This window comes from Phalangium opilio, unplaced genomic scaffold (genome assembly GCF_054372755.1).
Source record: "Phalangium opilio isolate 3A_F unplaced genomic scaffold, DU_Popi_V2 ptg000089l_1, whole genome shotgun sequence".
NCBI lineage: Eukaryota > Metazoa > Arthropoda > Arachnida > Opiliones > Phalangiidae > Phalangium > Phalangium opilio.
The window spans coordinates 2,583,465-2,608,568 of NW_028324194.1; the positions used below are offsets into that span (position 1 = coordinate 2,583,465).

The 25,104-nt window shown below is 36.7% G+C and overlaps 1 protein-coding gene across 1 annotated transcript; it reads right to left on the reverse strand.

Moving 5' to 3' along the window:
* Positions 1-17,493: 17,493 nt before the first annotated feature.
* LOC149646968 (uncharacterized) lies at positions 17,494-19,627 on the reverse strand. The gene is made up of 2 exons (XM_089849681.1): positions 19,440-19,627; positions 17,494-18,339 (listed from the first exon to the last, which is right to left on the reverse strand). Exons 1-2 carry the CDS (start codon positions 19,547-19,549, stop codon positions 17,565-17,567), a joined length of 885 nt encoding a protein of 294 aa, XP_089705807.1. The 5' UTR covers positions 19,550-19,627; the 3' UTR covers positions 17,494-17,564.
* Between the last annotated feature and the right edge of the window lie 5,477 nt (positions 19,628-25,104).

Here is a 25,104-nt window from a genome sequence, read left to right on the forward strand (position 1 = left end):
GTAGGATTGCACTTTACGTGACCCACCCAACTAACAATGGTTTCTAGTTAATTGGACCATGAGGAGTCCGAAAAAAATAGTTAAAAAATTATTTGGCCGCCGCAAGTTGGTCAAAAAAATTTTTGAAAATTTTAAAATCAATGCACTTAACGCCATTGAAGCCGCTATCCGCTTAACGCATTCTGCACTCAATCTTGCAAAATAAGCCGAGGAGGTCTGTGAAAAATTGCCGGACTCGCGCCGGAGTTTTATAGCTATGGATTTTTTTAAGCTTACGGAAACAATTATTTCTGATAAAAGGAGGGAAATATAAATGCGAGAAAAACTGAAATGTTTTGGGAAAATCGTTGAATTTTTTGGGAATTCAATAATTGATAACGGTAAATTTTGAATAAAACGTCAAATTATTCGGGATTTTTTTTAATTCACTCAACATTATTTTTGGGAAAATGTGTCAAATCCTTGGTAAATATGATTTTTTGTAAAAAAAAAAAATTTAAATAAAAGGCGTAGAGAAAAGGTGTCAAAATATAGGGAAATTAGCAAATGTCAACGTCAATATTTCAGAAAAGGAGTCTAGTTTTTTTGCAACTATATTTTGGGAAAGGCGACAAATTATTGAGAAAGAACCAAATGTCAACATCAATATTTTGGAAAAGGCGTCAATTTATTTCAACAATATTTCGTTAAAGGCGGCAAATTATTGGGCAGTTAGCAAATATCAACATCAATATATATGAGGCGTCAATTTATTTCAACTTTATTTTGGAAAAGGCGTCAATTTATTTCAACTATATTTTGTAAAAGGCGTCAATTTATTTCAACTATATTTTGGAAAAGGCGTCAATTTATTTCAACTATATTTTGGAAAAGGCGTCAATTTATTTCAACTTTATTTTGGAAAAGGCGTGCATTTATTTCAACTATATTTTGTAAAAGGCGTCAATTTATTTCAACTATATTTTGTAAAAGGCGTCAATTTATTTCAACTATATTTTGGAAAAGGCGTAAATTTATTTCAACTATATTTTGGAAAAGGCGTCAATTTATTTCAACTATATTTTGGTCAATTTATTTCAACTATATTTTGGAAAAGGCGTCAATTTATTTCAACTATATTTTGGTCAATTTATTTCAACTATATTTTGGTCAATTTATTTCAACTATTTTGGTCAATTTATTTCAACTATATTTTGGTCAATTTATTTCAACTATATTTTGGTCAATTTATTTCAACTATATTTTGGAAAAAGGCGTCAATTTATTTCAACTATATTTCGGAAAAGGCGTCAATTTATTTCAACTATATTTCGGAAAAGGCGTCAATTTATTTCAACTATATTTTGGAAAAGGCGTCAATTTATTTCAACTATATTTTGGAAAAGGCGTCAATTTATTTCAACTATATTTTGGAAAAGGCGTCAATTTATTTCAACTTTATTTTGGAAAAGGCGTCAATTTATTTCAACTATATTTTGTAAAAGGCGTCAATTTATTTCAACTATATTTTGGAAAAGGCGTCAATTTATTTCAACTATATTTTGGAAAAGGCGTCAATTTATTTCAACTATATTTTGGAAAAGGCGTCAATTTATTTCAACTATATTTTGGAAAAGGCGTCAATTTATTTCAACTATATTTTGGAAAAGGCGTCAATTTATTTCAACTATATTTTGGAAAAGGCGTCAATTTATTTCAATGTTTTGGAAAAGGCGTCAATTTATTTCAACTATATTTTGGAAAAGGCGTCAATTTATTTCAACTTTATTTTGGAAAAGGCGTCAATTTATTTCAACTATATTTTGTAAAAGGCGTCAATTTATTTCAACTATATTTTGGAAAAGGCGTCAATTTATTTCAATATTTTGGAAAAGGCGTCAATTTATTTCAACTATATTTTGGAAAAGGCGTCAATTTATTTCAACTTTATTTTGGAAAAGGCGTCAATTTATTTCAACTATATTTTGTAAAAGGCGTCAATTTATTTCAACTATATTTTGTAAAAGGCGTCAATTTATTTCAACTATATTTCGGAAAAGGCGTCAATTTATTTCAACTATATTTTGGAAAAGGCGTCAATTTATTTCAACTATATTTTGGAAAAGGCGTCAATTTATTTCAACTATATTTTGGAAAAGGCGTCAATTTATTTCAACTTTATTTTGGAAAAGGCGTCAATTTATTTCAACTATATTTTGTAAAAGGCGTCAATTTATTTCAACTATATTTTGGAAAAGGCGTCAATTTATTTCAACTATATTTTGGAAAAGGCGTCAATTTATTTCAACTATATTTTGGAAAAGGCGTCAATTTATTTCAACTATATTTTGGAAAAGGCGTCAATTTATTTCAACTATATTTTGGAAAAGGCGTCAATTTATTTCAACTATATTTTGGAAAAGGCGTCAATTTATTTCAATATTTTGGAAAAGGCGTCAATTTATTTCAACTATATTTTGGAAAAGGCGTCAATTTATTTCAACTTTATTTTGGAAAAGGCGTCAATTTATTTCAACTATATTTTGTAAAAGGCGTCAATTTATTTCAACTATATTTTGTAAAAGGCGTCAATTTATTTCAACTATATTTTGGAAAAGGCGTAAATTTATTTCAACTATATTTTGGAAAAGGCGTCAATTTATTTCAACTATATTTTGGAAAAGGCGTCAATTTATATCAAAAATATTTTGGAAAAGGCGTCAATTTATTTCAAGTATATTTTGGAAAAGGCGTCAATTTATTTCAACTATATTTTGGAAAAGGCGTCAATTTATTTCAACTATATTTTGGTCAATTTATTTCAACTATATTTTGGTCAATTTATTTCAACTATATTTTGGTCAATTTATTTCAACTATATTTTGGAAAAAGGCGTCAATTTATTTCAACTATATTTCGGAAAAGGCGTCAATTTATTTCAACTATATTTCGGAAAAGGCGTCAATTTATTTCAACTATATTTTGGAAAAGGCGTCAATTTATTTCAACTTTATTTTGGAAAAGGCGTCAATTTATTTCAACTATATTTTGGAAAAGGCGTCAATTTATTTCAACTATATTTTGGAAAAGGCGTCAATTTATTTCAACTATATTTTGGAAAAGGCGTCAATTTATTTCAACTATATTTTGGAAAAGGCGTCAATTTATTTCAACTATATTTTGGAAAAGGCGTCAATTTATTTCAACTATATTTTGGAAAAGGCGTCAATTTATTTCAACTATATTTTGGAAAAGGCGTCAATTTATTTCAACTATATTTTGGAAAAGGCGTCAATTTATTTCAATATTTTGGAAAAGGCGTCAATTTATTTCAACTATATTTTGGAAAAGGCGTCAATATATTTCAATATTTTGGAAAAGGCGTCTAGTTATTTCAGCAATATTTTCAAACGTCAACATCAATATTTTGGAAGTCATTGCAACTATATTTTGGAAAGAGTGCCTATTTTTCGGCAATTTGATAAATGTAAACACCTTTTCCAAAGTATCGTCCTTCACATTTATCAAATTCCCGAATAATTTGGCACATTTTCCAAAATATCGTCCCTTACATTTATCAAATTCCCAAATAATTTGACACCTTTTCCAAAATATCGTCATTCACATTTATCAAATTCCCAAATAATTTGACAACTTTTCCAAAATATCGTCATTCACATTTATCAAATTCCCAAATAATTTGATACCTTTTCCAAAATATCGTCATTCACATTTATCAAATTCCCAAATAATTTGACACCTTTTCCAAAATATCATCCTTCACATTTATCAAACACCCAAATAATTTGACACCTTTTCCAAAATAACGTCCTCCAGATTTATCAAATTCAGATTAATTTGACACCTTTTTCCATGATATCGTCCTTCACATTTATCAAATTCCCGAATAATTTGACACCTTTTCCAAAATATTGTCCTTCAGATTTATCAAATTCAAGAATAATTTGACGGCATTTACCAAAATTTACCGTTATCATTTATCGAATTCCCCAAAAATTCAACGATTTTCCCAAAACATAGCAGTTTTTCTCGCATTATATTTCCGTCCTTTTATCAGAAATGAACAGTTTCAGTAAGCTTAAAAAATTCCATAGCTATATCTCCGGCGCGAGTACGTAAATGTTTCCGGCGCGAGTACGTCATTTTTTCACAGTCCCCCCCGGCTTATTTTGCAAGATTGAGTGCAGAATGCGTTAAGCGGATAGCGGCTTCAATGAGGGTAAGTGAGTGGATTTTGAAATTTTCAAAATTTTTTTTAACCAACTTGCGGCGGCCAAATAATTTTTTAACTATTTTTTTCGGACTCCCCACAGTCTAATTAACTAGAAACCATTGTTAGTTGGGTGGGTCACGTAAAGTGCAATCCTACCGAATCATCTTCTTATAATTGTCTGAGCTTTTTCTTTTCGGCAAATTTTAATGGCAAGTTTAGAACAAGTATCCGCGATTAAGACAAACGTAAGCATTCATTTATCCTATAGGGAACCAAGCACAAAAAGAGATCTCACGTTGTGACTCTATTCTATCTCATTGATCAAAAAATCCATGGTTTTTTTTGATGGAGTGACGTAGCGCTTGACTGTTGAACACTTGACAGATGAAAAGTTGGCGCAGGATTCAAAAATTGAATTCCAATAATGCTATTGCTACAGTAATTGTATTAGTTTTCCTTACAGAACTACTTCTACCATTCAAATAGACATAATTTCTTTAACAATTTCATTATTTGCGAGCTCGTTAATAATTGAAAAGAGCCATTTGCGCTTCGTAACGTTTTGAGGGCCAGTAAGACGTTTCCCAAACTCCATTTTCGAATACAGCGCTAACTTCAAAATGTCACTTTTCCGACCTGTGACGTCTCGAGCACATCAACCAAACACCAAGAAAACAGCGATTTCCTTGAGATTTTCGTTACTGAACGTACCCTAAAGAAGGGGAATTTAAAAAGTGGTCACGGTGACCACTAGACCCCCAGGCATTTAATAAATAAACTGGTCATTTGCCCAGTGCCACCGCCTTATTTCTCACCCTGGTCATGGACCAGTTTATTTATTCCAGGCCATGGGGGCAGGGCTGGAAATAAGTCAGGTTTACAAGTCCAAAACCTGTTTATTAATTACTCGGACCAGTTTATTTATTCCAAAACTTGGGGTCACTGGTCCCAGGGACCACTTAATTAATTATCGTTTTTGGTAAAAATAGACGGTGGAACAGTTTATTAATTCGTTGTTTCTTAATAGAATTTTTCTAGCTGAACACATTTTCTACCAATTCTACTGCTATGTATTTAGTACTCCTTGGCTACAACTTCCCTACAAAAGTTTTGTAGTCTATTGACTATTGATCTTGACTAGCGTCTATACTCTAGAATGAGCCTCTTGTTGTCAACAGCCTAGACCATAGTCAGTACTAGTTGTCAGTAGTCGCCTTAGGCAGTAGTGTATGGTACAGATGGTACTAGTCACATTACAGGATTTTCATCCTAAAAAGGAGCTCTCGTACTCTAGCTTAAACCTACTGATAGCGAGAGAACATATAGCCACCGAAAGGATGTAAAACTCATTAAGGATAGTTCAGAAAAGGATGAAAAACTTCAAATATCTTTAGACTTGTTGATTGATATTTAGTGGCAACTATTCGAACAAGATGGCCCAAGGGCTGGGCCTTAATAGTAATTTTACACGGCTCACGTGACCCCCCCCCCGTATAGTTGATCTCCAATAAATCGTACAACTAAAAAATTTTCTGAAACACAATCGTGTATCCCCTTAATTTCTAATAACGTCACATTTCAAATAATATTAATGAAACTAAATTGTGCACCCCACTTAAGACTTAAGTATAGTTTTTAAAAACCATACGAATCAAATAATGTATCTAAAACAAAATCCTGGATCCCCTAAACCAGAAATCACTATGACCGTAAACCGTCCCCTCTATTTTACGAAACCTAACTTAACCATCCAGCATAATTTCTGATGTATCACGCGCACAAAGTGCAGTAGTGCACGAAAATTATCATCTTGTTTCCTTTCACTCAAAAAAGCCCGCGAGATTTAAACTACCTTTCTTTCCTCTCTCTCCTCTCCGAGCGGAATGCCCCTCTCCCTCTTCCCCCTCTCACTAATATACCAGGCAGGCAGTTCTCTCTCAACGCGGAGCTTCGTATCGCCATCGCGTACGCTAGCGATCTCTCTCTCTCCCCACCCCGGACACTTTCGTTTTTCCCTCTCTCTCTCATCGTAAGCGTTCGTTTCGTGGACGCGGCTCCCTCTCTCTCTCTCCCCCATCGTAAGCGTTCGTTTCGAAACCGGTTTCGCGGACGCGTCCGGCACAGGGACAGGGGTTTGGTGCCGTTTCTTAAATTTTAACGGAATAAAATTCCGTGTAAAATTAAAAATTGAAATAAGAAACAAAAGTTAACTGTTTTTGAGTTTGATATGCTACTTTTTCCTACAGTAAAAAATTCAAAATCAATTAGAATTTTCAGGTTCTTTCCTTTTGTGTCTTTAAATGCTTTTAATTCTCACCAATTTAGAAATTTAGTAATGGACCACTAAAAATAATTAATGCAAGGTTCACTGGTCCCAAGGACCAGTTTAATAATTCCAACATGAGGGGTCACTGGTCTCGAGGACCACTAACAAAATCCACCTTATTTTATCTAAGTTTATCTACTCTGCTACTTTGTTTATCTGCCTCGTTTGACGAAAGTTCCTCCCTTAATCCTTCTATACTACAGTTGAAATCGTTACTCTTTAAATAGCTTGAAATAATAGAGTTATCTAGGGCATCACCGGACCCCGTCTTGCCATCAGATATATTATAGCTGGAAGGTTTAGACAAAGAGGGATAACTAAAACGAAAAACTTCAAGTGAAGTCCAATTATCTATTTTTTTAAGAAATCTTTCTGATGGTTCGTCTCTATAAGATGATGTGAAATTATAAAGGGAAGAAGGTCCAGTTAAACTATAAGATTCATAAAAAGCCAATACCCACTTTTTTGAAATTTCTGAAGATGCGTTAATGGAAACTAAACGCCGACTATCATCATAGCAAAGCCACGTTTGGTAATCGTGGTACACGTATGCTTTATAATGGGTTTTTTTTTGTTTTCCTATCTCGTTTGATTCACTAAAGTCGCTATCAAATACTACACAGCTCTTTAGCTTAAAACACTTTCCAGAAACATTTATAAGGGGAGACAAATCGCAAGGTTTAGAATTAAAAAAACCATCCAGGTTTCTACTATTTTGAAAAATCATAACGTTATTATCGACAAAATACGCGGTTTCACACTCTTTGCCGTTGCAATCGTATTCGGAGCATGTTTTATAATTTTTTTCCACGTTAAAATTGTTGCTATTTACTATATTTTCAATAGATACACCTTCAAAGTCTGTTTTTTAAAGCTAGGTTCTGGATCGGACTGTACATTGCCCTTGGAACATTTACGAGTTTCAGTATAGCTGAAACTCTTTGGGAAAATTTCATGAATTAAATCAAAACATTCTACAGGATCTTGTATCTCGCTATACTGTAAAATCCCTCTAGACAAAACCTGAAGCCTACGCAAAAAGCACTCAACATCAATCCTGGAGACCGGGTGAATGTTATTTCCAGTAATTCTGAGTTTATTAATAAATAGATTAATATCATTATCCCTAGTTCCCTTTACATTAAACTCGGACAATTCCATCAGTGCTTGAAAAAGAGCATTAGCCCAACAATTATTTGCCTGGTTTTAGAATAGGGACAATAGTCGCGTCATTCCAGTTGCTAGGGAAGTCGTGGGTCATCCAGTAGTTGTTGAGGGTTTGTAAAAACTTTTGGTGAAAGATCTGCGGCAAATGTTGTAACATTTTATTTATAATTCTGTCGCGTCCAGGAGCAGAGGCGTGTAATGGTGTGTTGTAGTTCGTCGAGGGTGAAAGGGGAGTTCAACATGGGCGGAGTGTTTTGGGGATTATCTAATTGAGCCAAGATAGCTGATTGTTTGTGAACGTTAAGAGCTGGGGTGGGGTCTTCAGAGGTCGTGTGGCCCATTTCAGTTTGCGCCAAACTTCTGAGCAGGGTGTGGAGGAGTGCAAGGTGGAGCAGAACCCTTGCCAACAGCGCTGTTTCTCGCATTTCAACGTAAGGCGCAACAGGGCGCGGATGCGCTTGTACATTACATAATCCGTTCGAATGCTCTGTTTCGAATATCGATTACGATGGCAGTTTGCCTTTTCATGTAGTTGTCGTAGTTTTTGGGGACCACCAGTAGGGTAGACGAGGTTTTGTGGAGTAAGGGCGGCGACCGCCAGTCCCCGAGTTCAACGGCTGAGCAAAGGAGAGAATTGCGTGCTGGAGGCCCGAGAAGGTGAGGTAGTCTTTAAAGGCTGTTGCACGGTGGCAGAAGGTCGGCCAGTTCACCGGTCGTGCTTGAGTAGGAGTCTCTGGTAGAGGGCGGTGGAGCATGTCCATTCGACTCGTCAATCTTGAGCAGACGACACGACATCACATTCACAGTCCAGTCTGGGAAATAAGGATATTTTTTAAACTGGTCCTTGGACCAGTGACCCCCTAGTGTCCTAAATAATAAACTGGTCTCCGGACTGTACGTCATCTGCCCGGCCGAGTCTATTTTGGCCGGAGACCGGCCAAATTAGCCCAAGACTATTTTTGCCGGTTTTACCGGCTAAAATAGCGGCAAATGCCCCGATCACTATTTTAGCCGGAATAACCGGCAAAAATAGTCTACGAGTAGAGTGGAGCTATTTCGGCCGGTTATTCCGGCGTGGGACAAATCCGGCCAAAATAGCGGCCCCCTAGCTCAGGGCCAATTAGGCCGGTTTTTTACTGTATGGCAATTATCCGGCCAAAATAGTCTTTGCCGCGCGGACCACACTATTTCGGCCGGTTTTTACAACTTAGGCGAAATTAGCTACCCCTTACTCATGGACTATTTAGGCCGAGTTTAACGGCCTCTAAAATTTTTCGACCAAAATAGTCATCGCCGCGCGGCCGAGACTATTTTGGCCGGGTTTTCCCTCGTGGGACGAACCAAGCCAAAATAGCGGCCTTCCTAGCTCAGAGCTATTTTGGACGGTTTTTATTATCTTGTAAGTTTCCGTCCCAAATAGTCTTTATCGCACGGGGCCACACTATTACGGCCGGTTTTTAAAGCACGGACTAATTAAGAGAAGAATGTTTTCCAATTATGATCAGCTAATTCAAATGAATTAGGCAACTGTAAATAAGTCTTTTAAATATTCGCGTATGTCTTTTAAATATTCGCGTAAGTTTTTTAAATATTCGCATAAGTCTGTTAAATATTCGAATAGGTCTACAACATTTCTCCACAAGTCTATTAAACATTGGCATAGGTCTACAACATTTCTCCACAACCCCAGTAGCACATGGGCTCCACAGTACAGTCTTTTAACAGTCCGTGTGTCTGCTAGGTGTCTTAAAAACTCGGGACTGGTAATACATGTAAACACAAGCCGAAAAGCAATAATGTAAACAGTCCATTATTATTACTAATTTTATAAGTCTTCCGAATGCTCTAAATTTAGCCTGTTTTTCTTACTCTAGATTATATTAAATCAGGCGCGACCAAGTTTTAGTCTTGTTTTGAAACATTCCGCCGGCTTGACTATATTAAGTCTCGGATTTTCAGTTTTAGTCTGGTTATGAGATAGTCCGCTGGCTTCTCAATTTTAACTCTGGCAAGATCAAGTTTTAATCTTGATATGGGACAGTCCACCGGCTTGACTTCATTAAGTCTCGCATTTTCAGGTTTATTCTAGTTATGAGACAGTCCGCTGGCTTCTCTGTATTAAGTGTCGCATTCTCAGTTTTGGTCTGGTTATGAGACAGTCCGCTGGCTTCTCAATTTTAACTCTGGCGAGATCAAGTTTTAGTCTTGTTTTGAAACAATCCGCCGGCTTGACTATATTAAGTCTTGCATTTTCGGTTTTAGTCTGGTTATGAGACAGTCAGCTAGCTTCTCCATTTTAACTCTGGTACGATCAAGTTTTAGTCTTGTTATGAGACAGTCCACCGGCTTCTCTATATTAAGCCTCGCATTTTCAGTTTTAGTCTGTTTATGAGACAGTCCGCTGATTTTACTATATCAAATCTCGCCTTTTCAGTTTTAGTCTGGTTATGAGACAGTCCGCTGGCTTGACTATGTTAAGTCTCGCATATTCAGTTTTAGTCTGGTTATGAGACAGTCCGCCGGCTTCTATATATTAAGCCTCGCATTCTCAGTTTTAGTCTGTTTATGAGACTCCGCTGGTTTTACTATATCAAGTCTCGCATTTTCAGTTTTAGTCTGGTTATGAGACAGTCCGCTGGCTTCTCTGTATTAAGTGTGGCGCGTTCTAGTTATAGACAGTGCGCCAGCTTTTCTATATTAAGTCTCGCTCATTCAAGTATTAGTCTTGTTATGAGACAGTCCGCCGGCTTCTCTAAGTCTCGCACGTTTAACTATGCAAGAGTATAACTTGAACGCACCACACTTAATACAAAGTAGCCGGCGGACTGTCACATAACCAGACTAAAACTGTAAGTTCGAGACTTGATATAGTGAAGCCGGCGGACTGTCTCATAAACAGACTAAAACTGAAAGTTCGAGACTTAATATAGAGAAGCCGGCGGACTGTCTCATAACCAGACTGAAACTGAAAATGCGAGACTTAATAAAGAGAAACCGGCGGACTGTCTCATAACCAGAGACTGAAACTGAAAATGCGAGACTTAAAATAGAGAAGCCGGCGGACTGTCTCATAACCAGACTGAAACTGAAAATGCGAGACTTTATAAAGAGAAGCCGGCGGACTGTCTCATAACCAGACTGAAACTGAAAATGCGAGACTTAAAATAGAGAAGCCGGCGGACTGTCTCATAACCAGACTGAAACTGAAAATGCGAGACTTAATATAGAGAAGCCGGCGGACTGTCTCATAACCAGAGACTGAAACTGAAAATGCGAGACTTAAAATAGAGAAGCCGGCGGACTGTCTCATAACCAGACTGAAACTGAAAATGCGAGACTTTATAAAGAGAAGCCGGCGGACTGTCTCATAACCAGACTGAAACTGAAAATGCGAGACTTAAAATAGAGAAGCCGGCGGACTGTCTCATAACCAGACTGAAACTGAAAATGCGAGACTTAATATAGAGAAGCCGGCGGACTGTCTCATGACGATCGTCATGAGACAGTCCGCCGGCTTCTCTACATTTCAGTATCTGATATCCATTATTAGTATTGCTATTAGATGTTTTAGGTATCATTTGTTTTTATTTTATTCCTTATTTCAGTCCCTGATTTCCTTGGTTTTATCTTGTAATGAGACATTCCCCTGGCTCTCCCATAATAAGTCTATGACTTCCTTATTTCAGAACTCTAATCAGACAGTCCAATAGTTACGATATATTAAGCTTCGCGCGTGCTAAATTTAGACTCGTAATGGAACAATCTGCCGGCTGCTCTATTATTGAGTTTCCAACGTTGGAATTTACCTGAATTGTATCTATATCATGTCAACGTTTGACTTCTTCAATTTGTTCCGTTTTTCATTCTAAACTTCTGTTATTTTATTTAAATGATAAAAGTTTATGGTAATGTGTGGTTTCCTTTAATGCCAATGGATAGCGGCATGCTCGTCAAGTGATCACGACTCCCACACTCTACGTGAACGGCCCAAAGTGTAGGATTTCGGTAGAAATAAAGGTTTAGAAAATCCAAATAATAACGAAACCACTAAAGTTCCACGATTCTGCTGATGTAAATTTGAACTACAAGCAAAACTTTCTTTAAAAATCCATTATATCTCAACAACTAACTGTAACATGTTAATTTACCCAGATTTAAATATAAATTTATCTTTATAAGCATGATTTTACAATAATATCAAAGAAAATGTTACGGGTTATGGCTAATTTCATCTTTCCCTTATATTTAGATAAGCCTTCAAATCGTTCTAAAACATATCTCGTTGCTCCTCTGTTATTATCGGAGATTAAATAGCCATGAACACTTTCGTTAAGTGCAGTCATTTGAAGCTATTTACCACTTTACGAAAGTCGCCAAAAGTGCGGGAGTTCGGTCGAATGGGGCCTCCGAATTTATTTTTTGATCGAATGGTTTGGAACCGTCCATTTACCAGCCGATATCGTGTCCATTTGGCCAACCAATATCGTGTCCATTTCCCCAGCCAATATCGTGTCCATTTCCCCAGCCAATATCGTGTCCATTTCCCCAGCCAATATCGTGTCCATTTCCCCAGCCAATATCGTGTCCATTTCCCCAGCCAATATCGTGTCCATTTCCCCAGCCAATATCGTGTCCATTTCCCCAGCCGATATCGTGTCCATTCGCCAGCCTATATCGTGTCCATTCGCCAGCCTATATCGTGTCCATTCGCCAGCCTATATCGTGTCCATTCGCCAGCCTATATCGTGTCCATTCGCCAGCCTATATCGTGTCCATTCGCCAGCCTATATCGTGTCCATTCGCCAGCCTATATCGTGTCCATTCGCCAGCCTATATCGTGTCCATTCGCCAGCCGATATCGTGTCCATTCGCCAGCCGATATCGTTTCCATTTCGCCAGCCGATATCGTGTCCATTCGCCAGCCGATATCGTGTCCATTCGCCAGCCAATATCGTGTCCATTCGCCAGCCGATATCGTGACCATTCGCCAGCCGATATCGTGTCCATTCGCCAGCCAATATCGTGTCCATTCGCCAGCCGTTATGTTGTCCATCCGCAAGCCGATATTGCGTCTATTCACCTTGCGATTTCATAACCGTTTACCAGTTGATTTCGTGTCCATCCGCTTGCGGATTATCTGACCGTTTGCTTGCAAATTTCGTGTCCTCTAGACTACCAATTTCGTGTCCACTAGACTACCAATTTTGAGTCCATTCGCCAGCTATTTTCTGACCGTTTGATTGCATATTTCTTGTCCATTCGCTTACCGATTTTGTATCCATTAAGTGCATTTTGCAATCAACCGTAGTAAACGTTGGGATAGCAAGACACTTATCTGGGCGGACATTTCGCACTATAGGGTAGGGTCTAAAGTCACAAATCAGGCGATCCAAAAAACCGTCCAGCTAGTTAAAATTCGTACTGTCCCCGCAGTTGATTTTTGTTGCAGGGGAAGTCTCTAAAATGTCCCCGTAAGTGTATAAAATGCCCCCTTAAGTCTATAAAACGTCCCCGTAAGTCTAGAAATGTCCCCGTAAGTCTAGAAATGTCCCCGAGAGTCTAAAAATATATCTCATAAGTCTAAAAAAAGACCCCTTATTCTATAAAATTTCCTCGTAAGTCTTCATTACAAAATCTTCATTTATGTTCGACCCCCAATATTTGATACTGTTGCATGTTCTTAGGCTACTTTATGTTATGAAACAAGAAGTCGCAGACGACGTTTCTGAGAGGTTTATATTCCTCTATAAGAGAACGAATATAGGAATGACAGTAAAGTATATTATTGAACTTAGAAACAAACGAAAAAAACTATTTATTTTCTGTACATATGGTACGTAAGTTAACCCAATACAATCGTTTCTGTGTCGCATCGGAACTCGCACAGCCATTGGCACCCCTTTTTCGGCTCCTTTTTTGCGCTGCTAACACACGTTTGGTGGAACCACTCGGAGCAACCATCACACTGAACCATTTTCTTTCCTGTGTAAGGTTTTCTGCACACGCAATAGACAAGGCTGTTCGTGCTTTCGTGGAAAACCTGAAAAGCTAATGGATTCTTTGACTTGAGTTTGAAAGGTGTCATTAGGTTTTTCTCAAGGCAATCATGGAGATGGTTTCTCATGATGTTGTTGCTTGTATCATTTAGAATACATCCAATTTCAACATTTAAACACGCATTAGTAGCATTCGCTATCGCGTGTGCCCCACACTCTACTTCGACCTGCTCCGTAACTTTAATGAACTTTATGTTCGAGTTTTCAACTTCAGTGCTCTTAAATTGGGCGCTTAAGCCCGATATCAGTTGCGGCAATCTTGAAATCCGACGCTCTAAGGAATTATAATGCAAGGAATCGTATATAGAGATATTTGCCTCGGTGTCTTTGTAAAAACCAGCAGCGCAAATCAAATGGTGTCCGATATTATAAATTTGCACAAAATATCCTTCCTTGGGCACTGTGTTCTGAATGAACGGTATGGGACATTTTCCAATATCTACATTCGTGAGAAAAAGGGAATTTAAGCCGGCGGTGACATTTTTAAATTGGCATTTCAACAGAAGTTGCGCGGCGTCCATCACTTCAACGTGCATGTAAATTCTTGTAAGTACAGAAATTTCATGCTCTTTAGTCAGAACAATTGGTTTGCGGAGCCATATATCATTTTCGTCAATGACCTGTTTCGATTGAGGATAATCTTCATTTTTAATTTTAATGCGTGTTAGAGAATGTCTGTTGTTCTTGACTCTCAGAGGACTTCGTTCTGCTGTGGATGGGACTCTTTTGAGTCGGCTTCTTCTAAGTCCGATAACGGTTTGAAATATTCCTTTGGGTCTTCCCACAACATTTAGCTTTAAAGGTTCCTTTACTTGCGGTAACGAAGGGCTATCTTTCATTTGTGAGTTTAAGTCATTTTCGGTTTCAATAAAATCAGATTGGAGATTTCTCCTAGTTTCGTCCTGAATTTCGTCGACTTTTCTCCTTTTATTTTTCTTTTCAAGACGTTTGTGCTTTTTCATTCGTTTCAATGTTGGTTTCCTAGAGACTTCGTCGCTAACTTCTCGACTCTGGTCATTTTCTTTAAAAATCTCGTTCTTCTTGGTTTCCCCCTTTTCCAGTTCTTCGTCGCTATTCTCTGACTTGTAAAAATTATCCTTGTCACTTTTTCGATTTTCGTTGACGTTATCTTCATTTGACCCCTCCTCAGATTTTTGAATCTTTTTCGGATCAGTTTCTGCAAAAGTAAATAGATATCAAAAAGTTAATAGCTTTAAGTCAATCATACCTTCCCGCCTGCATGCTATGTAAAATGAGTATCGAGTATCACGTGGCTTGCTTGTAACCAATAGGATGTTCGCATGACGTCATAGAAGCGACAAGAGATATTGTAAAGCAGTTCAAATTACTGAGCATCATGGGAGTAAATTTAGGGCAATATCTTTGGTAGCCGTAGTACTGCGGGTAATTGCTGAATTATGGTAAATTATAATAAAATACTAAAGTCTAAAACTGTAATTAGTTTCATAATGCCGCGTAGAAAACGATTATAGTTTCGCCTTCGGTATCGACCCAGTGCAATTTTTATCTGAAACCTACTAATAATACCATAATACCGCATACTCTTCCATCATGTTGCAAACAAAAGTTTTCAAACGTCCTTGGCTCTCCCAACATTGTAGTATTGTTTCACGTTCATCTTTTTGTTTCACGAATTCGTCATAATCATATTCCTTATCCATTTTTCATATTACTATTTTATCACATTCATAGGCAATCACATGTAGTCTTCACAGATTTTGTACTAGGCCTAGGCTATACTGTCACAGAATCACAGCAGACAGCTGATTGAAATTACCTTTAGAACGCATGCGCGTCGATTAAACCTTCAACAACCCGCACTACTTTGTCTGAGCGGCGCGACACTAGATACGTTAGGTACATGTCAAGTGGTTCGCTAGGTGCTACGCCATTTGTGCGCTGCCGCGGAATAGGAGCGGGAATCTCAACTTTCATAACGCGCCCATGCCGGGGAGATATTAACTTCTTGTTTATAATCTATTTACTTCTGGTTTCTGTAAAATCTTCTCTGCCTTCGTCAGCTTCGTCATCCGATTCCTCCTCAGACTTGTTAATTTCATTTTTATCATCTTGACTTTCACCTTCCCGTTCCTCCTCAGACTTGTTAATTTCATTTTTATCATCTTGACTTTCACCTTCCCGTTCCTCCTCAGACTTGTTAGTTTCATTTCCATCATCTTCACTTTCATCATCTGGATCATATTCCTGATCCCCAATAAAGATTTTTAAGTCTTGCCCTTCCGCCCAAGACTTGGTGATCCTGTTAATAATTTTACTTCTTTTTTGAAATGTTTTTTGACCGCAGGCACTACTTTTTCAAATATTTCGCAGGCTGCTTCTCTCAGGCCTTCTTCGTCAAAATTAATTTTACGGAAACGTTTTAGTTTTTGTTTTAAATTTTTCGTGATCGTTCATGTTTTCAACATAAGCGCAAAATAGTTTCATGTCCCGATAGAAGTCATCTAGAGCCGCGTTACGTTTACATATCCTTTTAATCTTTTGATTATGATTCTAGTCGGCTATTCGTTGATTCCCCCAAATTAAAATGCTGTCGTCGATATGCGTGGACCCACATTTCTTTCATGGACAGCCAGTTATCAACCATATATTTTGAAAATTCGGGATAACTTTGCAGTTGCTCATCAGCTAGCATAGCTTCAATGTTTTCTCGAAAACTGGTCTCGGTAAAAGAATATGCAAGTTTTTGAGCATGGGTACGGGCGGCCAAGCTCGCAGCTGACGTCATTTTCATTGACGAGATTTTAGCTTTCATGGCTTTTAGAACGTGAAATAAGCAAATTTCGATATGTGCTGAGGGAAAAAGTTGCCTAAACACTGTAATTTCGCTTAGATCCTTATCCACCATGATGGATTTCGTACTTTTCCAGTTTTCATGGTTTCTTTGGAACGTCTCAAATAGTTTTTGGACGAAATCTTTTTTAGTATTTTTGGTTAAACATAAACCAACAATTTCACTTTGCAAGTTGCCATCTACAACCATAATGATATAAAGAGGCATGGCGCAACGGTTCAAACAAAATGTTGCGTCGCAAAGTAAGTGTTCGGGATATCTAGAATAGACTTCCCGCATACGGCCTGTTTGCCAAAATACCATCTCCAAGTATTTTGTAGAAGGCTCAATAGAAACTTCTAACACCTATGTCATATATGAATATTTTAGTTAGGCTACTTCGAAATTATAAATTTCCCATTATATCGTCAGAAAAAATAAACCTCATAAAAAATGTCACATTTATAAAATTGGAAGCGATTAGCCGGGGGTTATTTTTAAAATTTTATAAATATGAACTTTATCTAAAGGCTGAGAAACAAACAATACACGCAAAGCTAGGAAAGATTGGGAGACTCCATAGTTAAGGTCAAGTCAGTATAGGAAGGGCCTGTAGTTTGGAATATTATCAAATAAATAAAAGTGATATTTCTTTCATTTCGATATACGAGTGATTGTTAATAGCCACTCAAATATGGTTATGAAGGAAAATTTTGTGGGTTCTTCCTGTCTAGATATTCTCCCAAAGCTATAGTGTTAGAAATCTTTAAATTACATCGGGTTTGCATACGCTTGTAATTTAATGAGAAGTTGAAATATAATTAATGATTTATCTTTTAAATTGTATGGTTCGATTTCAACTATCTTTTACATTTGTAATGCTTAAAAAGTTGTATTTAATCTTTTTGTTACGATGCTTGACAAATGAGAAATTAATAGATCCTTTTAATTGTAGGTGTTTCTCTAACAGTGCCAGTAAATCTCTCACACTTATCGTTGGTTAACACGCGTTAGGAGAAAAATCGAGACTGGTCGCCGACGAAGGTTTCCGCCCTGTATAAAATTTACCATTTCTGGGTCAGTTTTTTGATCCTTCTGAAGTTCTATTAGAAGCCGCTGCGCAGAGTCGGCATTTCCACCCTCTACGTCTTTCGCCGACTGATTAATTTTAGATTTAAAGTTTTGCAGCGATTTTGGAATTTCGTACCTTCCTGTTTCGTTTCGAACTTCTTCGAGAATCAGTTTTGTATCACCTCTTATGCGAAAAAAATCAACCACTTTGGATTTTTGGTCTTCACTTGCTTGGCGCAAGGAGCGATTTGCTGGGTATTTTTCATACAGTTCTGGTCCAATAGTATGGTTGTGTTTTAATTCCAAAGATGAAATATACAATTTTTGAAACTTTGCGTTTGCCGAATAGGTGACGTGGGCAGGGCAAGAACTTGCGAAAGTCGAAGACTTTCTTAGCCCCTTTGATTGTGAATTGTACTTTCCATAGTGAACGCAAACTAGTTGCACCCTTGCGTACTTAAATTTTTCATCCAGAGGAGTGTACACTCCTTTTCTACTTCTTTTACAAGCCTTTCTGTTATGGCTCTCGATGGTTGTAGCGTGTTTGTATTTGCTAAGAATTGGAGAAAAGTGTTCCTTGCAATATTGAAAATGGGCCTTTTCACAAGATTTCCAATCGTCAAATTGCTGTGTAAGTTTTAATTCCATCGTCAATTTGAAAGGGTTGATCACGGGAAATAATTTAACACTCCATCTATTCATGATTAAGATGATTAATTATAAAGTTGGTAAAAACAATTCAATGAGGTTGTGTGTTCGAGTAGCCCAGGGAATCCTACTCTTTAATTTAGAGTATCATTCAAAAATATTCTTAAAGAGAGGGTGAGTGAAAAATCAAGTGATTTTTTATCGATTCTTCTTTTAATTATAAGATCATTCTGCATAGGTAAACATTGTGGTTGCACGCTTCGTGTCTCTCGCACATCGCACGCAAATTTTATCAAATCTCGCGATAAATTTTATTCGACACGGAGAGTGCCACAAGAGTTTTGTTAACAAAAAGACGGTGATATGCGATTGGTCGGAGGTCCTAATTTCAAATTATCCTTAAAATCTGAACCTAATTAATCATTCGGAGGTATTTCCTGAATGTTTCACTATGCAGACTGTTCTTAAAATTAGTTGAAGAATCGATAACAAATCACTTCATTCTCCTCTTCACCCTCCCTTTAAAGGGCTATTCATTTGATACTACGATCGATTTTCACGAAAACATTTTTTGTGTGTTTATGACGAATAGAACCAAAAACCAATAATATTTTTGTGATGTAAAAATGGCCCAAAAAGGCTAGTTTCCTCAGAAATCTACGTCAATCATTGCCATAAATTCTAAGACAGCTGAAGTATACGCCAAACACTATTTTTACATGATCGTGACTGCTTATGAAAACTTTTCAACTTTAAACCATAGATAAAGGATGCGAGTGAGGAAATTTGATCTCACGCTATAGGATAGGCAACTCCCTATCTCCTACGGTAGCTTATTCGAAATATAATCTGTTCCAGCTTCAGTTGTCAGCACGCGCAAACCTAGGTCTCTATGTTGGAGCGGCTCAGTGGTAAACTATAACGTAGCTTTGTGTCTGCTGACAAGAGACGAGAGAAATTCTGCTTTTCAGGATTAAAAATATCGAGATTTTAGATACTGAAAATCAGTATTTCATTTGTCGGTTGTCAGATCGATAATTAAGCGCTATACGTATCACCATATCTTCGACATCCATAATGGGGATTTAGGGTTACCAAAACACGCACACCCCAAATTAAATTATTAAGCAAATTAAAGGTACATACCTTTTAAGACTGGCAAATCGAAGTATGGTACAACCGTATCTTAATCCGAAATAGATAAATGAAATTTTATTCAAATTCCGAAGAACTAAACACGGAATTAGGGATTTCATTCGTCCCTTCTTTTTTCTTTGTTGAATAGTCTTCTTATAATTGTCTGAGCTTTTTCTTTTCGGCAAATTTTAATGGCAATTTTATTCAAATTCCGAAGAACTAAACACGGAATTAGGGATTTCATTCGTCCCTTCTTTTTTCTTTGTTGAATAGTCTTCTTATAATTGTCTGAGCTTTTTCTTTTCGGCAAATTTTAATGGCAAGTTTAGAACAAGTATCCGCGATTAAGACAAACGTAAGCATTCATTTATCCTATAGGGAACCAAGCACAAAAAGAACATTTTTCGTTCCTCGTGTAAAGTAGACGACTTTCGCCCCTTTAGTTTTACTTCTCGTTACAAAGTTTATTGCCTTGTTAAAGGCGCCTGTGGATGATTCAGATTTCGCCAAAACGTCAACTTTTACCCTTGATTTTGTCATTTAAAGCCTCAGGGCTCATATTTTGTTTCTATGCCCTTTCCCATTGTAGCCACTAAAGTTTAGAGTGGAAATTTTGGTTTCGGCTTACCAAGCTAGAGCGACTTTTATTGACGTTTGTGAACATTTTGTGGACTTTTGTGAATTTTTTGTACACTTTTGTGATTATTTTGTAGATTTATGGGAATATTTCGTAGACTTATGGAAATATTTCGTAGACTTTTGGAAATATTTCGTAGACTTATGGAAATATTTCGTATATTTATGGAAATATTTCGTATATTTATGGAAATATTTCGTAGATTTATGGAAATATTTCGTAGATTTATGGAAATATTTCGTAGATTTATGGAAATATTTCGTAGATTTATGGAAATATTTCGTAGATTTATGGAAATATTTCGTAGAATTATGGAAATATTTCATAGAATTATGGAAATATTTCTTAGAATTATGGAAATATTTCGTAGACTTATGGAAATATTTCGTAGACTTATGGAAATATTTCGTAGACTTATGGAAATATTTCGTAGAATTACGGAAATATTTCGTAGAATTACGGAAATATTTCTTAGAATTACGGAAATATTTCGTAGATTTATGGAAATATTTCTTAGAATTATGGAAATATTTCTTAGAATTATGGAAATATTTCGTAGACTTATGGAAATATTTCGTAGAATTACGGAAATATTTCGTAGAATTACGGAAATATTTCGTAGAATTACGGAAATATTTCTTAGAATTACGGAAATATTTCGTAGACTTATGGAAATATTTCTTAGAATTATGGAAATATTTCGTAGACTTATGGAAATATTTCGTAGACTTATGGAAATATTTCGTAGACTTATGGAAATATTTCGTAGACTTATGGAAATATTTCGTAGACTTATGGAAATATTTCGTAGACTTATGGAAATATTTCGTAGACTTATGGAAATATTTCGTAGACTTATGGAAATATTTCGTAGACTTATGGAAATATTTCGTAGACTTATGGAAATATTTCGTAGACTTATGGAAATATTTCGTAGACTTATGGAAATATTTCGTAGACTTATGGAAATATTTCGTAGACTTATGGAAATATTTCGTAAACTTATGGAAATATTTCGCAGACTTTTGAGGAATATTTTAAGACTTACAGGGAACATTTTGTAGACTTATGGAAATATTTGGAGACTTTCGGGGACATTTTACAGACTTGTGGAGAAGTTTTATAGCCTTATGCGAATATATTACAGACTTATGCGAATATATTACAGACTTATGCGAATATATTACAGACTTATGCGAATATTTTACAGATTTATGCGAATATTTTACAGACTTATGGGAATATTTTACAGACTTATGCGAATAGTTTACAGACTTATGCGAATATTTTACAGATTTATGCGAATATTTTACAGACTTATGGGAATATTTTACAGACTTATGCGAATAGTTTACAGACTTATGCGAATATTTTACAGACTTATGCGAATAGTTTACAGACTTATGCGAATATTTTACAGACTTATGCGAATATTTTATAAACGTATGGTAAATATTTTATCGACTTATTTACAAATGGCTAGTTCAAATGAATTAGCTAATCATAACCCAGCCATTCTCACTGTTCTCAGGTGAAATGACGTAATTTCCGGTGAATAGGACCATCAGGAGCGAGGGGTCGGGCGTTCGGCATTTTAGTGTACGGGATTTTGAGATTTCAAGATTTTGACCAAGATTTTGAGATTTTCCCCAGATTTTGAGATTCTGACTGAGATTTTAGAAATCTTGAAATCTACTCCAAGATTTTAAGATTTCGGGATTTTTAATGAGATTTTCAGATTTTGAACGCGATTTCCAGATTTTGAAGGAGATTTCGGGATTTTGTTCAGGATTTTCAGATTTTGAAGGAGATTTCGGGATTTTGTTCAGGATTTTCAGATTTTGAAGGAGATTTCGGGATTTTGTTCAGGATTTTCAGATTTTGAACGTGATTTCGGGATTTTGAGGGAGATTTTCAGATTTTGAAGGAGATTTTCAGATTTCGAGGAGATGTTCAGATTTCGAGGAGATTTTCGGATTTTTGAAGAAATTTTGGGTATTTGCACGGGATATCAAGATTTACTATTAACTTCCGGTGTTCAAAGAATAGTTCGAGATTTTGAAATATAGGTTTAGGTTTTAGACTTTAAATTTGTTTTAAATTAGCGTAATGAATACTGGAGAAAAATCAAGAAAAATAGTCTAGTTTGTAATACAGAACTCTTACATAGCGCAGGTGCCAAAAAGAGAGATGGAAGGGAGAGTTTTACCCTCGTGTCTTCCCCTCTTAAATAGATTCAAAACGTGCATTGTAAGCGTGGGGGTTTTCAGATTTTGATATTTTAGGGTGAGATTTCGGGATTTTACGTTAAGATTTCGGGATTTCTAGATTTTAATGTGGGATTTCGGGATTTTAGGTGAAGATTTCGGGATTTTCAGATTTTAAGGTAGGAATTTCGGGATTTTCAGATTTTAAGGTAGGGATTTCGGGATTTTCAGATTTTGAGGTAGGGATTTTGGGATTTTCAGATTTTGACGTGAGATTTTGGGATTTCTAGACTTTGACGTGAGATTTCGGGATTTCGAGATTTTCGAGAGAGATTTTAATAGATTTCAAACGAACTGTACGGGATTTTGACAAACGTCCGACCCCTCGATCAGGAGTTTCTGAGACCTCTTTCCCAAACTATGGAGAATTTGCGACCATTACCTATAAGTATAAGTTCATAAGATATGTTCCATAAGTTTGAAACTGGTTTGTGAGAGCTTGTCATGAGGTGACGTACGTTGAACCTCATAGATTCTCGTAAAGCGACGCCTGGTAAGGCGCTGTCCAGACTAAATAGGAAGATGGAGTGCAAAGCCGAGTATAGTCGATTCTCCAGTCGTTCTCGAGCTAGCTCTCATTAAGCCACTAGCATTACAAAGTATAGGTAGTGTCATACTTATGGAACATATCTTACAAACTTATGCTATAAATAATGTAAGTGAAAACATTCTTCTCTTAATTAGTCCGTGCTTTAAAAACCGGCCGTATAGTGTGGCCCCGTGCGATAAAGACTTTGGGACGGAAACTTACAATAAAATAAAAACCGGCCAAAATAGCCCTGAGCTAGGAAGGTCGCTATTTTGGCTTGATTCGTCCCACGAGGGAAAACCCGGCCAAAATAGTCTCGGCCGCGCGGCGATGACTAATTTGGTCGAAAAATTTTGGAGGCCGTAAAACTCGGCCTAAATAGTCCTTGAGTAAGGGGCAGCTAATTTCGCCTAAGTTTTAAAAACCGACCGAAATAGTGTGGCCCGCGCGGCAAAGACTATTTTGGCCGGATAATTACCATACAGTAAAAAACAGGCCTAAATAGCCCTGAGCTAGGGGGCCACTATTGTGGCCGGATTTGTCCCACGCCGGAATAACCGGCCAAAATAGCTCCCCTCAACTCGTAGACTATTTTGGCCGGTTATTCCGGCTAAAATAGTGATCGGCGCAATGACCGCTATTTTAGCCGGTAAAACCGGCCAAAATAGTCTTGGGCTAATTTGGCCGGAAAAACCGGACAAAATAGACTCGGCCGACGCCCTACCGTAAAATATTATGAGCCGGAACGGAAAGAAGCAAATACATTTTTGGATATTGAATCAGAAAAGAGTAGGGCTGTGCGAATCAGACTTAGAAATAAGGATAATTTTTAAACTAGACCTTAGGACCAGTGACCCCCTAGTGTCCTAAATAATAAACTGGTCTCCGGAGTGGTCCCAGCCTTTGTTCTCCTATAGATTTGCAATTAATAAACTGGTCCCGAGGACCAGTAACCCCCACTTTTTCAATTAAAAAACTAGTCCAAGCAATTAATAAACTGGTTTTGGACCAGTGGACGTGTGCTATTTCTAAGTCTGGAGCGAATAGTAGTTTTTAAGGTATTCGTCGAATACCAAATAGCAGTGTTTTTGGGAGCCATCTCTCGGCTCGGAATAGGAAAATGACCAAATAATTTGACCAAATAGTGTGAAGTTCAAAAATTCGACCAAATTTAAATTTCTATAAAACTATTCTACCAAATTTCAAATTTATAAATAATATGACACGGAAAGGTACTTTTGAACAGCTGAAAACTTATTTTTGAACGAATCAAAGGTTTTATTTTAATCAAAATTAGGTTAGTTGTCAATATATCCCTACTCGCTTTGCAATGTATGACCTCTTCCATGATACTATATTTTTTAATAGGTATACTATAGTGACATATTATTAGGAAGTTCAATATAGTTAGCGAGAAGTTGATAGCAGTACCCTTTAAGTTAAAACCTTTAATGATTTATCCTTGTCTATGAACTTCTAAAGACTGAGTGGCTGATTCCAGCTATAGCCTCCTAGATCACGCGACTCGGTGAACGCGGGTAATACTTAACAGTAGCCACGTCAGAATTTTAAGGCTGTGTCTGCCGAGTCGCGTCATCTATGAGGCCACGGTCCAAAGGACACTATCACAGCGCCCATAGGGATAGGAGCATAACATTTATGTTTCTATCTCTATGACAAGCGCCCTCAAATTCACAAAATCAACAGAAAAATTCAAAAACTGGTTGCGAATACCAAATAATTTGGTCAATAGACTGTTAAAAACATTCACTTTCAGATTGTATTATCCGCTATAGAATAGTCGGTTTTTCGAAGCTCATTATTTGGTATTCTAGAATTTTGAAAATCATTATTCGATTCGTTGGTGCGAATAGTAAACGCCAATTTTGACCAAATTATTTGGTCCGACCAAATAGTAACGAATAGTCTGCACGGCCCTAGAAAAGAGACTTGATTTAAGTTGATTATGGTTAGGTTAGAATGTCTGTTCCTTTCAACTTTGTGAGCTAGCTATGAGCCTTGTGTAGTGTTTACATCATCCTTGTTCACATTATCCTTTATACCGTACTTAATAATTTATTTTCTTCGACCCTTGAAAGCTAGGAGTAATATGCCATAGTTAAATTATATTAAAGTGAATTAATTAGATAAAATAATTGTATTATTTACTAAAATATATAAAGTGAATTAATTAGATAAAATAATTGTATTATCTACTAAATTATATTAAAGTGAATTAAT